This window comes from Sphaerodactylus townsendi, linkage group LG06 (assembly GCF_021028975.2).
Source record: "Sphaerodactylus townsendi isolate TG3544 linkage group LG06, MPM_Stown_v2.3, whole genome shotgun sequence".
NCBI lineage: Eukaryota > Metazoa > Chordata > Lepidosauria > Squamata > Sphaerodactylidae > Sphaerodactylus > Sphaerodactylus townsendi.
The window spans coordinates 101,936,998-101,949,001 of NC_059430.1; the positions used below are offsets into that span (position 1 = coordinate 101,936,998).

A 12,004-nucleotide genomic window follows, 5' to 3' on the forward strand; every position below is an offset into this window, starting at 1 on the left:
CAAAGTGGCCATTTTCTCCAGGTGAGCTGATCTCTGTCACCTAAAGATCAGTTTTAACAGCAGGAGATTGCCAGCCACTACCTGCAGGTTGGCAACCCTACTGGGAAGGGGGGCAGAACTATGCTCCATGTTCAAAATACTTAGGGGCAGCTTACTGTTATGTACAATTTCCCTTCCCCTTTTAGACATTTAAAGGGCTTGTCTCCAGCATGGCCCCCCAGGGAAACTAAGAGTGAGGGGAAAGGGTTGGTGGTGGTGGTCAGGACCGGGGGGCGGGGGGGGGGTTTCTGGTGGAATCGCCCATGCACCTGCACTTTTGCAAAGTGAGAGAAAAGAGAAGGAGTGAAGGGTGGGGAAGCAGCAGTGAGCAGTATGGAAATGTTTGTATGTTAGGCATGCTTTTGCACTCCATGTGGGTGCGGCCCTGGTTAAAAGCCGTTAATGTTTGTCCTTTTCTAAGCAGTGCAGTTTTGCTTACAGGTTGCAGTGGTGCTCCAGTTGAATGGAGGTGAGGAATGCTTTGAGGTTTGAGATGCTGGAGTCTAGTTGAGCTCTGGGGCCTTCCCACACTGCATCTGACCAAGTCCAAGGAGCCTTCCCCAAACCAAAGCTTTCCCTGAATAGTTGCTGGTGGAATTGTGTGGGTGTACCCAGTGGTGGGATTCAAAAATTTTAGTAACAGGTTCCAATGGTGGTGGGAATCAAACAGTGGCGTAGCGCCAATGGGACTGGGCTGGGCACGACGGGGGCGGGTCATTCCTGGGCGGGGCTGTGGCAAGGACGCAGGGCAAGGATACAGGGCAAGGACGAAGTTCCCCTTTGGCCCGCCTCTAGATTCAAATAATGACTGTTAGAAGTATTAAAAAAGCAATATACCAAAAGGCAGTATATTATTTCATTTTTATATAATTATATTGTTTGATTTTAAATAATAACATAAGTAAGGAGAGAAACCAAAAACTGTTTACAATTGTTAACATATTACAAACATATCTAATTGTCTATCTCTCTCAAACCCCCCCCCCAACTAAAACATCCTATATTGCCTCCCTCCTTCCCATATTTCCCTCCCTCCCTCCTTTCTACTTCCCCTTCAGAGTCCTATAACTACTTTATCTATTCCACTTGAAAGAAAACTAACGGGGGAGAGATCCAAAATCCTTAATCTAAACGAGTAGTTTAAACTCCTCTCTTTCCAATATAAATTTCAAGGGGAAAAAAGAAAATGAAAAATCTTTACCTATAATACTTTCCCAACCTTTATTCCAATGCACAAAAAAATAGAATTACCATATATTGTATTATTTCATACAGTTCATACACACGTGGGGGTGGGGGTGCCATGGGAGGCAGGGGGGCCGCAGGGCCCCTGGGGGGTGATTTTGCATCCCCCACTTGATGAGATTTGTTGTACGCAGGGACAGAGATTACCCCCTTGTCCCTAGTGGAGTTAATCATCAATAACCGGTTCTCCGAACTGAGAAAATTTTAGTAACCGGTTCTACCGAATAGGTTCGAATAGGCTGCATCCCACCTCTGGGTGTACCTTTCTGATTGGTAGGAGTGGAATATGGACTCTGCTTTAGCATCTTTTGGCGAATAAAGGCCAGCCAGATTTTGCTGCGTCATCAAGGCAATAAGCCTTTCCCACCGTTCACCCCATCAGTTACATTCTGGGCTGCTTCCACACAGACGACTCTCCATGTCACTCTCATTTCACAGCAGCAACAGGGCATTGTGCTTTCCCCAAAATTTTTTTACTGGCTCGTCCCCCTGTGGCTATCATTTCCCCAGCCAAAATGGGGAACTTTTTAATGAACCAGTAATTGAAATATTTGCAACAATGTCACAGTCTGAATCTTGTGACCTTGGTAAGGGGGTCGGCTTCCCAAATCAGAGGAAATGCAGCTGTCATTTCATCAATTTCTAATTTTGGGGGGGGGGTTGCAAATGTGTGTTGCTCCCTACATCTCCCCATATAATTATACTCTGCTGGTAGATGCCCCAGGGTCATAACTCCGCTTAAAAGATTCTGGAGGGAAACAGCTTTTATCACACCATGTCTTGTGAGGCAAGACTGCATAACAAAGCGGTTTGGAAAAAAAAATCCTCCGTCAGGCAATTTCCCAGATTGTCACCTAGTGTAGGCAGATGTCAAAATCTCTGCGCGCGTGCGCATTTTGGAATGGCCCATCCAGGTTGGAAAGAAAAAAAGGAACCAAGCATCACTCCCGGCTGCTGTTCCCTCTTCTGTGCTGCAGAGGGCGCCTGGCGGGGATGGAAAAGAGTGCAACACACAGGAACGAGACTCAGCGGCGGTGCTGCTTTCTCATCCGGGCCTCTAGGGGGCGGTAATCTTGAAACTCGAGTGCCGTTCCTCCCTCCCTCCTCAGTGGCGCAGGAGCTGCCCTAGTGTCGTAAACGCGAGCAGTGTGCGTGACGGTAGCGGTGTTGTGAAAGGACGGCAAGGACGCGGAAAGGAGCAGGTGAGGGGTGGCTAAACGAGGTTTTTAATGGCGCCGCTTTTGGGGAGAGGGGTCTGCTGCCAGGAGCTGATCTTCTGCCGACGCAGCTCTAAAATGAGGCGGACTGTGGGGACGCAGAGCCTCTGTATGCAGAGGCAGTCTACATCCGAGCGGAAACCGGGGGGGGGGGGGGCTGGTACTTTCTTGCTTCGTTCAGGAAGTAGGCGGAGGCACCCGTTTTGGAACATCTCGCCATTGATTTTAAAAAGTCTCGCGAAAAAGAGCAGAGTAGGGGGAGCTTTTCATTTGGGTGGGAACCAGCGGGCTGTAGTGGCCCATCCTGCCAATTTTGGCCCTCGACCTCCTCGTTCTTCAGTCTGTCTATGCCGGCCGGGAACTGGTGGGCTGCATCCTTCGCACAGCAGGTATGCGCTTTATTTTCGCACTGGAGATGCGCACCGTCTGTGGATGTTGCTATCGTGGGCAAACAGAGAGTAGGTATGTCGTTGCCTTGCACAGTTTCAGTGACTCTGAACCTATGCTCAGGAAGGAAGCTATTTTGACTTGCTAACTCCCTCCCTCCCCATTCTGCTCAGTGAATGTGAGCTAAACATATTGAATTGCTGCTGTTATAACTACTGAGGGGGGAGGGTTTGAGGTTTCTGGTCCCTGTGGAAAGGTGCGTGTTGGGTTACCAACATCCAAGTGGTAACTCTGTAATTGCAACTAATCTCTTGACTACAGAGATCAGTTCCCCTGGAGGAAAAGACAGTTTTGGAGGATGGACTTAATGGATGACAACTCTGTTTAGATCCATCCCCATTCTCCAGTCCCACCCTCCCAAGGGGCTGCCCCCAAATCTCCAGAAATTTCTCAGTGTGGAAATGGCAAGTCTTGAAGGGAGCAGGGGTTGGAGAGCCTAGCAAAAGGAGTGATCTAAGCCTTCCTTGTGTGTTCTCTGTGTCCCTGATCCTCTTCTTCTTTCCTTCCATACAGGATAAGTTCCTAGCGTCTACAGTTCCTACTGGCTTCTAAGAGCAGAGGCTGAGTAAGCAGGTAGGGTGTGATGCAGATTCACTCCTAAGTTGTCTGCCTGTTCCTTGGCAGAAGGCAGACTGCTATCCATCTAACAACATAGGACTTCAGAAATGACCAACACATGGCAACAGAAATATGACCACTAAGTTAGCCTGACCTGTCTTAAACATGAGGTGTGTTTGCTAAAAAGTCTTCCTCCTTTTTGTAATCACTGACCGCAACTAAAAGTGCACTTAAATTTAGTGGGAGTGTAGTGAGATTTCAATTCAATTTCACTTTATTACAGTCAAAGACCAGCAAATTACAGTCAGGGACCGACAAATTCTATACAGCAAATTGCAGTCGCGAATCAACAAATTCTATACACACTCTCAACCTTAATTCCCCGTGTAATTGTAATATATAAATACCCTAAAATCAACACTGAAGCCTAATTTGTTTCACTTGTCCCATACATACGGTAACTTAGCGTTAAAATACATTCAGTCCATAACTTAGCGTTAAAATGAATCCAATCTATAACGGCATTAAAAATAAATCCAATCCATAACTTAACGTTAAAATAAGTCCAATCCATAACTTAGCATTAAAATATATTCAATCTATAACTTAGTGTTAAAATGAATTCATTCCATAACTTAGCATTAAAATGAGTCACTTAAGTTAAAATTATTGTGGGAGTGTAGTGACCTTTCTACACCCCCAAAGTCCAGCCTGGCACACATGTTCCAGTGCATAAAGAGAAATTGAGGAGGCTCCTGTGTATGTTTGAATAACCACGGTAGGCAAGGCTTCCCTGGGTGAGACCAGAAGAAGAATCTTTAAAGGGTCTTTAAAGAGCCAAGAAAGAAATTCCAGACGGACTGAACCAGTGGTGGCATAAGACTCTGGTGGTGGTGGTGGCGGCAGCGGCATAGGGCTGATTTCTCTTGAAGGGATTTAAGAATTCCTCATTGAGGTCTATTGACTTGGAACTCAAGCCAGCTAGGCAAGTTCTCTGTGATGGAAAGGCGCCTTGAACAGGCTCATCGAGCACCACATCGAGCACCTTTGTGATGACTTTGTGGGCTAGGCAGCAGGTAGTAATCGTCAAAGTAGCAGGAGATTCCCCCCGCCAGTGAAATGCTTAATCCTTCTGCTGTTCATTTCCCCTGCAGTCAGGGTCCCTTCCAAAGCTTCACCAGCACTTGCACTCACCTGGGTGATCTGCTTTTAGAACCCTAGTGCCCATTATTGCTTTCTTCTACATTTCAGCCATGCCACTTTTGGACATCCAAGACAAGCTGGGCATTGATATTGACAGGTGGTTCACCATCCAGAGCGCCAAGCAGCCTTACCAGCGGGCTGCCGTGTGCCATGCCTTTGAGAAAGAGTGGCTGGAATGCTCTGACGGCATTGGGCAGATCCGATCCAAGACTGAATGCAAGGTGGAGATGGACGATCTCTTTGAATGCCTGAACAACTACAAAATGGTAAGTTGAGGGGGATGAGGGCACCTCCTGCAAGAGCTTGTTCCCGTAGAATGCTTGGGAGGAATGCTTGGAGAACGCAGTAGGGTAGGCAGTGTTGGATAAGGCCCAGAGGACACCCATGTTCAAACCTCTCCTTTATGGAACAGTGTGCCAATGAACCAATGGATCTATGATGAAACACAAAACAAACATAGCACACTAGAGCTGCATAATTGGCTCAGAAATATATTGGTATTTTTCTAAACCATAAATGCATTTAAATCACCATACAACCTACCCATCATCAAGTGCTTATACAATAATATCCTTATTCTACTCAATGTGAATAAATATTGTTAAAACAGTTCATGCATCTTTGAGGATATAGGCATAGGCTTTCCTGTTATCTAGGCTTTCCTACTTCTACAGGTAAGTCATGAACATTCAATGCGAATAGAAGTATAATCATTGTGGTATCGGTTAAATTATAGTGTCTTTTAGTCCTTTAACATATTCTTGATTTTCCACCCACGCTGTGATTCTTCAGAGTTGCGTGAGCTGCTGATGGAAAGCTTCTGGACTATCGCACACAAACCACAACTAACTCCACCTGTTTGGTGTTCTTTTCCAGCAAGTTGTCAGCTTCACCAATTAAAGGAATAATAGCCACATGTTTGGGAATGCCTATATCCTCAAAGATAATTTATTCACATTGAGTAGTATAAGGATATTATTGTATAATCACTTGATGATGGGTAGATTGTACTGTGATTTATATGCACTTATGGCTTAGAAAAGTACAAATATATTGGGGTGCTGTGTGGTTTTTCTGGGCTGTATAGCCGTGTTCTAGCAGCATTCCCCCCTGACGTTTCACCAGCATCTGTGGCTGGCATCTTCAGAAGATGCCAGCCACAGATGCAGGCGAAACGTCAGGAGAGAATGCTGCTAGAACACGGCCATACAGCCCGGAAACCACACAGCATCCCAGTGATTCTGGCTGCGAAAGCCTTCCGACAATACATACAAATATATTTATCAGCCAATTATGCAGCTCTAGTGTGCTACGTTTGTTTTGTGTTTCGTCATATGTCCAAACCTCTCCTTTGCCATGAAGCTCACTGGGTCGCCTCTGTTGGTCAAAATGACCTCAAGGGAGAAAAATGGCAGAAGGCAGGACATTGAATACCAGGCTCAGCCTCTTTGAGGAAAGGCAGAATCTGAACAGACTGGTGTAAGGACAACTGATTTCAGTCAAGGATTTAAACCAGAGTTTTCTGCTTGTTTTAGGTATTTCATAACTAGAACAGCAAACTAGGGGTGGTTAAAACCATCAGACATGCTGTTTTTAAAACCTAGCAGAGAGCATTCTGTGCTATAAGTTTATTTACTATGCTTAGTTTCCTTTTATCACTGAGACTTCAAGTGGGTTTCGCAGTGTTAAGTTAAATCAGTCAATATAAAGGAGCATCTGTTTAGCAATGGATTATAGAAACCTGAATAAGCATAGGATATTAGACATGATAGAGAGTTCAGCTATAAAGAAGAAACATAGTTTCTTGACTGTTTACATTGTGGAACAATCTCCCTAGAGAGATGGTCCTGACCATCTCATTTTTGATCTACAAGAAGCTGTTGAAGACAGTTTTATTTACGGCTGCAATTGACTAATCTAGTTTTTATTTTGTGGCAGTCCTAAGGAAATCTAAAGCAGGAAAAAAATCGAACAAAGAAAACAGGAAAAGACAATACAGCTACCCAAAAGCTGTATGATTATTAGCACAAGCACATTGGATCTTGAAATTTTAAACTGAAATTTTAAACGGACTAGGAGCAGCAGTGGCGTAGGAGGTTAAATGCTCGTGTATCTAATCTGGAGGAACCGGGTTTGATTCCCAGCTCTGCCGCCTGAGCTGTGGAGGCTTATCTGGGGAATTCAGATTAGCCTGTACACTCCCACACACGCCAGCTGGGTGACCTTGGGCTAGTCACAGCTTCTCGGAGCTCTCTCAGCCCCACCTACCTCACAGGGTGTTTGTTGTGAGGGGGGAAGGGCAAGGAGATTGTAAGCCCCTTTGAGTCTCCTGCAGGAGAGAAAGGGGGGATATAAATCCAAACAAAAACAAAAAATATTATCCGAGAGAATGTTACACAGTCTTGAAGTTCTGTCCACTGGCTCTTTTGGGGGGCAGTCTAATTGAGTTTTTAAATTGTGGCCTTCTAGGTGTTTTTGTTATCGCTTTATTTCCATTGTAAGCTGCCTTGAGCTTTGCAAGGTAGAAAGTCTGAAATATTTTAATTAATGAATAAATATTTTAAGTAAATAATTACCTTTACATTCAGAAATCATTATTTATTTTTAGGTAGTTCTCAAATTGTGTCCCTTTTAGAGTTGGAAGGGGCCATACAGGCCAACTAGTCCAAACCCCTGCTCAATGCAATCATCCCTAGCAAGTGTTATTCCATCTGCTCCTTGAAGATTGTCAGAGAGGGAAAGTTGACCATGTTCCTAGGCAGCTGATTCCACTGTTGAGCAGCTCTTACTGTATTTTTTCCCTATCCAGCCAACATCTTTACCCACTATTGTGAGTCCTATTCTCTGCTGCCAACAGGAACAGCTTCCTGCCTTCCTCTAAATGACGGCCTTTTAGATTCTTAATTTAAATTTCAAATGCCTCCTTGAACTGGTTCTAGAAAGCTCTGCTTCTTTCCCCAAATTTCTCTCTGTTCTCATCTCCCTTCTGCTGTGTCATAACTTTCCTGCCCCACAAATATGTGAATACTCTCAGCCAAAACCAAGAACTGGTGATAGTTGCTAGTCCAAGGTGATCCAAAGTAGCCAATATTTGTTGCTGGAGGACAGAGCCAGTTGCAGACATCCTAGGCATCAAATGGGAACCAAGGGTCCTCCTGATGATCATTACATGAGTAGCAGCAAAGTCCATTGCAGGGGAGATGCAGTGGTCCCCAGCAAAGGGTTGAAGAGGAAGCATTTCCCCCCACAAGGGGTTTTAGTGGGGTTGAGCTGGGCAGAGGAATGGGAAGGCTGGTGGCAGGCTCAGCAGGGCTGCTGACCCACCAGTCAGCCTTGTCTTTGGGAGATGGGTAAGGTTGGGCGGGCGGGCGGGCGGGCGGGCGGGGGGAAGTGCTGTGGGAGGTGGTGGGCAGGGCTTGTTTTGAACCGGGGTGATTGCTGTGGGTGGGTGGGAGACAGGGAGGGCCTGTTTGGGGCCAGGGTAGTTGCTGGGGGTGGGAGGAGGCAGGATCAGTTTGTTTGGGGCTGGGGTGGTTGCTGGGGATCGGGGGGAGGGCTTGTTTGGGGCTGGGGTGATTGCTTTGGGTGGGTTTGGGGATACCGGAAGGACTTGTTTGGCCCACAGATCAACTGATCTGTAGTCCAAGGAGGTTGCTGGCAGGGAGGCTAGGAGAGCTTGTGCAACCCTGGAGCAGCATTGCTAAGGCACTGGCTACTGCTTGGGGGTAGGGATGGAATGTCTTCTCCCTTATTGGTGGAGGGCCATGCAGGAAACAAAGGGCTTGCTCGAATATGTGTCCTGAACAGCAGTTGGCTAAGAGTTTGTCGTCGGACAGTTGAACCCTTTGCTAATTATGTATTATAAGATATCTGGAGCGACTTGATCATTTCTCCTATCTGGGACGCAGCCATCATACAAACATACATCTGATTATGTTATCCGAAGTTCAGATTTCACTTTAAACAGAGCAACTTGTTCCGCAGAAACAAACAAAATCCCATTTCTTATTTTTTGACGATTTAAGTCATTGATTTTTATTCCCCACTGCCTTTTGGGGACAGTTCTGCTTCCTGGGGCAGCTCTAGCTGGGTATTGATTCACTTTCACTTCCGCAGGGCCACTCCTGCATGGTTTAGTGATTAAGAACAGCTGGTTTCCAATCTGGAGAACAGGGTTTGATTCCCTACACATGAGTGGCAGAGTCTTATCTGGTGAACCAGATTTGTTTTCCCATTCGTACATTCCTGCAGCATGACCTTGGAGTACTTGCCATTCAGAACTCTCTCATCCCCAGCTACTTCACAAAATGCCTCTGTGGGGAGAGGAAGGGAAAGCAGTTTGTAAGCCCCTTTGAGTCTCCTTACAGGAAAGAAAGGGAGGAATAAATCCAAACTCTTCTTCCACCTCCTCCTTGCAGCATGGAGAACAAAAGCCTTGGCTTCTCCTGGCTGAGAGTTTGCATTTAGCAAGGGAGTAATTGGCCCCTTTTAAGGAAGTCACTGCAAGGAAGCTGGGAGTGAGAGCCACTGTTGCCTTTGTGGCTTTGCTGCTTGCAGGCTTTCCACTGGGGGCGCAGGAAGAGGATTGTGCAGGTGGGGGCAGGGGCCATGCTGGTGCTTGCTTCTACCTTGCATTGGATAATTGTTCTAGATGGCCTTCTGTGGTTGTCTGTCTGATGCCCTTCAGCTGTACCTTTCTTAGGGGGACTGTGGTGGCTTTCCGTAGCCTTTGTTTTCCACAGAGTAAATTTGGGTGCAGCTGGATATCATTTGGGAGATACATTATTGCTGAGCAGTCCACTGCTTTTTGCCATTGTCAGTTGCGTTCTGTTGGGTCTTTTGAGGTTTTTCTTTGCTGCACCGAATTTTCTCTCTGCCTCTCTTCCCTCTCCTGTCCACCTGCCACCTTTTCAGGGTCTGCTGTAAGCAAAGCAGAAATCCAAATGCCAGGCTATTAAGTCTAAGAGGACAGATTGAGCATCGTGGCTGGCTAAGCATGAACCTGGCAGATTGTGTTCATTTGCTGCCAAGTAGAAGTGTACAGGGCTGGGGGAGGGGTGCCACTTAAGGACTGCTTGCTGGCAGAATTTGCTTTTGCCCATCCCCCCCATCTCTTATCAGACATTGACAGATGTCCCTGAGATAAATGAAATTAGAACCCTTCAAGAATCAGAGTGGTGTTATTGATCATTGGAAACTTCTTGTCCCAACCTGCAGTGTGGGAACTTGTTTCTAATATCTCTCCACAGATGCCTTTCTTTTCTGCTGCTAAGTGGTAAAAGGGGACAGCAAGGCTCCTTGATTGTTGAGTGGTCGGGTTCAAGAGGGGATTTGGCAGATGCATTTGTATCTTGCACAGGGGAGCATTTGCTGGCATTCCTCCTCTTATGTCCTCGCCAAAGGGACACTCTTATCTTCCTTATACACAGAAACAGACACCCTGGTGATTCTCCCCTTTTAAGAGAAGAGGGGTATAGAGCTGCAGCACAATCCACAAAAGGGTCTTGAAGACCTGGGAGGGAGAGTCTGCTGAGGGTTGTTAAAATGAAGCCTTGTCAGGGGCAGGAACATCTCTCACACCTGTTTTAAAAAAACAAAACAAGCAGAAGAGTCTTGCCTGCTCTGTTCAGATGGCATCCACATTCTCCTGCCACTGTTTTTTATTCCTCTCACCCTTGGGCAGATCCGACGCCTGATGACCATTTCAGCGCAGAAAAAGAAGATGATAAAGGAGGGGAAGTACACCCCACCTGACTACCACACCGGAAAACTGGACCCCGACCCTTGAACACTTGCTGCAGACCATCAAGACAGCAGACTGAAAAGCATTATGCTCCCTGTTGGCTTGGAGTTGGTGGGTTTTATTCTACCAGTGCTATATCGGAGAACGCCAAGATTGAGTCTTGCTTTTTTCTTGTTGCTGTCCAACTCTGGTCCTGTGAATGCTGCAGTCTGTCCCACATTGAAATAAAATAATCTTTCCTGGTTCTCAAGTATTGCTCGCTGTAAGGCCAGGGTAGATAATCCGTTCACCAAATAGGGGTAGAGTGAGCCTGGCACCAAAGCTTCTGCTGTTGAAAAGAGCTTGCAGAAGCTACCTCGCACTGCCGTCTCATTTGAACCCACCTGCCATTGTCTACTTCCTCTGCATCAGGTCCCTTCTGTCTGCAGCCGCCTCCCCTCTCTGCCCCTGTTCTCTTACCTGGCCAAGCTTCTTGTGATGGAAGCAGATTGGAGGGTGCTCCTAAGGGTGTGATGGGAAAGGAATAGCAATTGACTGAGATGCCATCCAGCATGAGCCCCATTGAATAAATGGGATCTGCAGCCACTATCGGTACATAGGGTGTGCCATTTATGTTTTCTATCTCAGGCTGGCTTAGCCGCAATACATTTGCTATTCCTCCTCCACCACTTGGCCTGAGCATCATTCCTCCCTCTGCTCTCTTCTTTGTCAGTCTGTGGCTCCATCTACCTGGAGAGAGGTTCTGTTTCTTTTATATCCTGTTGACACTCATGAATTTACATACATGAAACTGCCCTATATGGAATCAGACCATCTGTCCATCAAGGTCTGTATTACTTACTCAGACTGGCAACAGCTTTGCAGGGTCTCAAGCAGAGGTCTTTCACATCAGCTCCTGCCAGATCCTGTAACTGCGTATCCCAGGGATTGATCCTGGGACCTTCTGCACACAAAGCAGAGGCTCTTCCACTGAGCTACAGCCCTCCTCAGCTAGCGTCTGCTTTTCTTCTGTGTCAATATTGTCTGTAGTGAGTTCTGTTTCTAATTGCTGTGAAGTACTACTGTTTCTTGAAGATTTTCCAATCTGTAGAACAGTTCCCAGAGAGCAATCCACAGGACACAATGCAGATGGTCTGTATATGTGGGGGTTCTGTCAATATGCTTACCATATGCCCTAGTTGTGGGTTCTGTGTTTTGAAGGAACAGAAGTTTGTATTACTGGCATGGAGTCTGTGCCATGGGATGGGTGAAAGGTACCTGGAAGTATGGTTGGGAGGAAAGGGGAAGGGGCAGTTCAGAGAGAAGGCTGCGCTGCCTAGTGTTGCTTGGGCAAGTCTGCATTTCTTCTCTGCAGACTGCAAAATGTGGAATCGAAAGCAGTTTTCAACTTCAGCAAAATCTTGTTTTTTTAAAAAAAAGCTTCTAGTCCTCACATTTATAAAAATCCTCCAAAGTACAGCTGCTTTGGATGTAGAGTTTGAATCTGTCTTGCCCTTATATCGGAACAGAAAGGGCTAGAGTCGTCATTTCATTTAAATTTTAAAAAGAAAAC

At 46.2% G+C, this 12,004-nt stretch overlaps 1 protein-coding gene across 1 annotated transcript; it reads left to right on the plus strand.

The window, feature by feature from the left end:
* Positions 1–2,358: 2,358 nt before the first annotated feature.
* NDUFS5 (NADH:ubiquinone oxidoreductase subunit S5) lies at positions 2,359–10,697 on the plus strand. Its single transcript, XM_048501894.1, has 4 exons — positions 2,359–2,486; positions 3,462–3,521; positions 4,758–4,975; positions 10,393–10,697. The coding sequence occupies exons 3-4, from the start codon at positions 4,760–4,762 to the stop codon at positions 10,495–10,497; spliced, it is 321 nt and encodes a 106-aa protein (XP_048357851.1). The 5' UTR covers positions 2,359–2,486; positions 3,462–3,521; positions 4,758–4,759; the 3' UTR covers positions 10,498–10,697.
* Positions 10,698–12,004: the final 1,307 nt, after the last annotated feature.

What these genes read in the sequence shown, in the direction of transcription:
- NDUFS5 (XM_048501894.1), top strand. Translation starts at nt 4,760, where the DNA reads ATGCCACTTTTGGACATCCAAGACAAGCTGGGCATTGATATTGACAGG. An exon ending in GCCTGAACAACTACAAAATG is followed by an intron (nt 4,976 to 10,392) that starts GTAAGTTGAGGG and finishes ACCCTTGGGCAG; the next exon opens with ATCCGACGCCTGATGACCAT.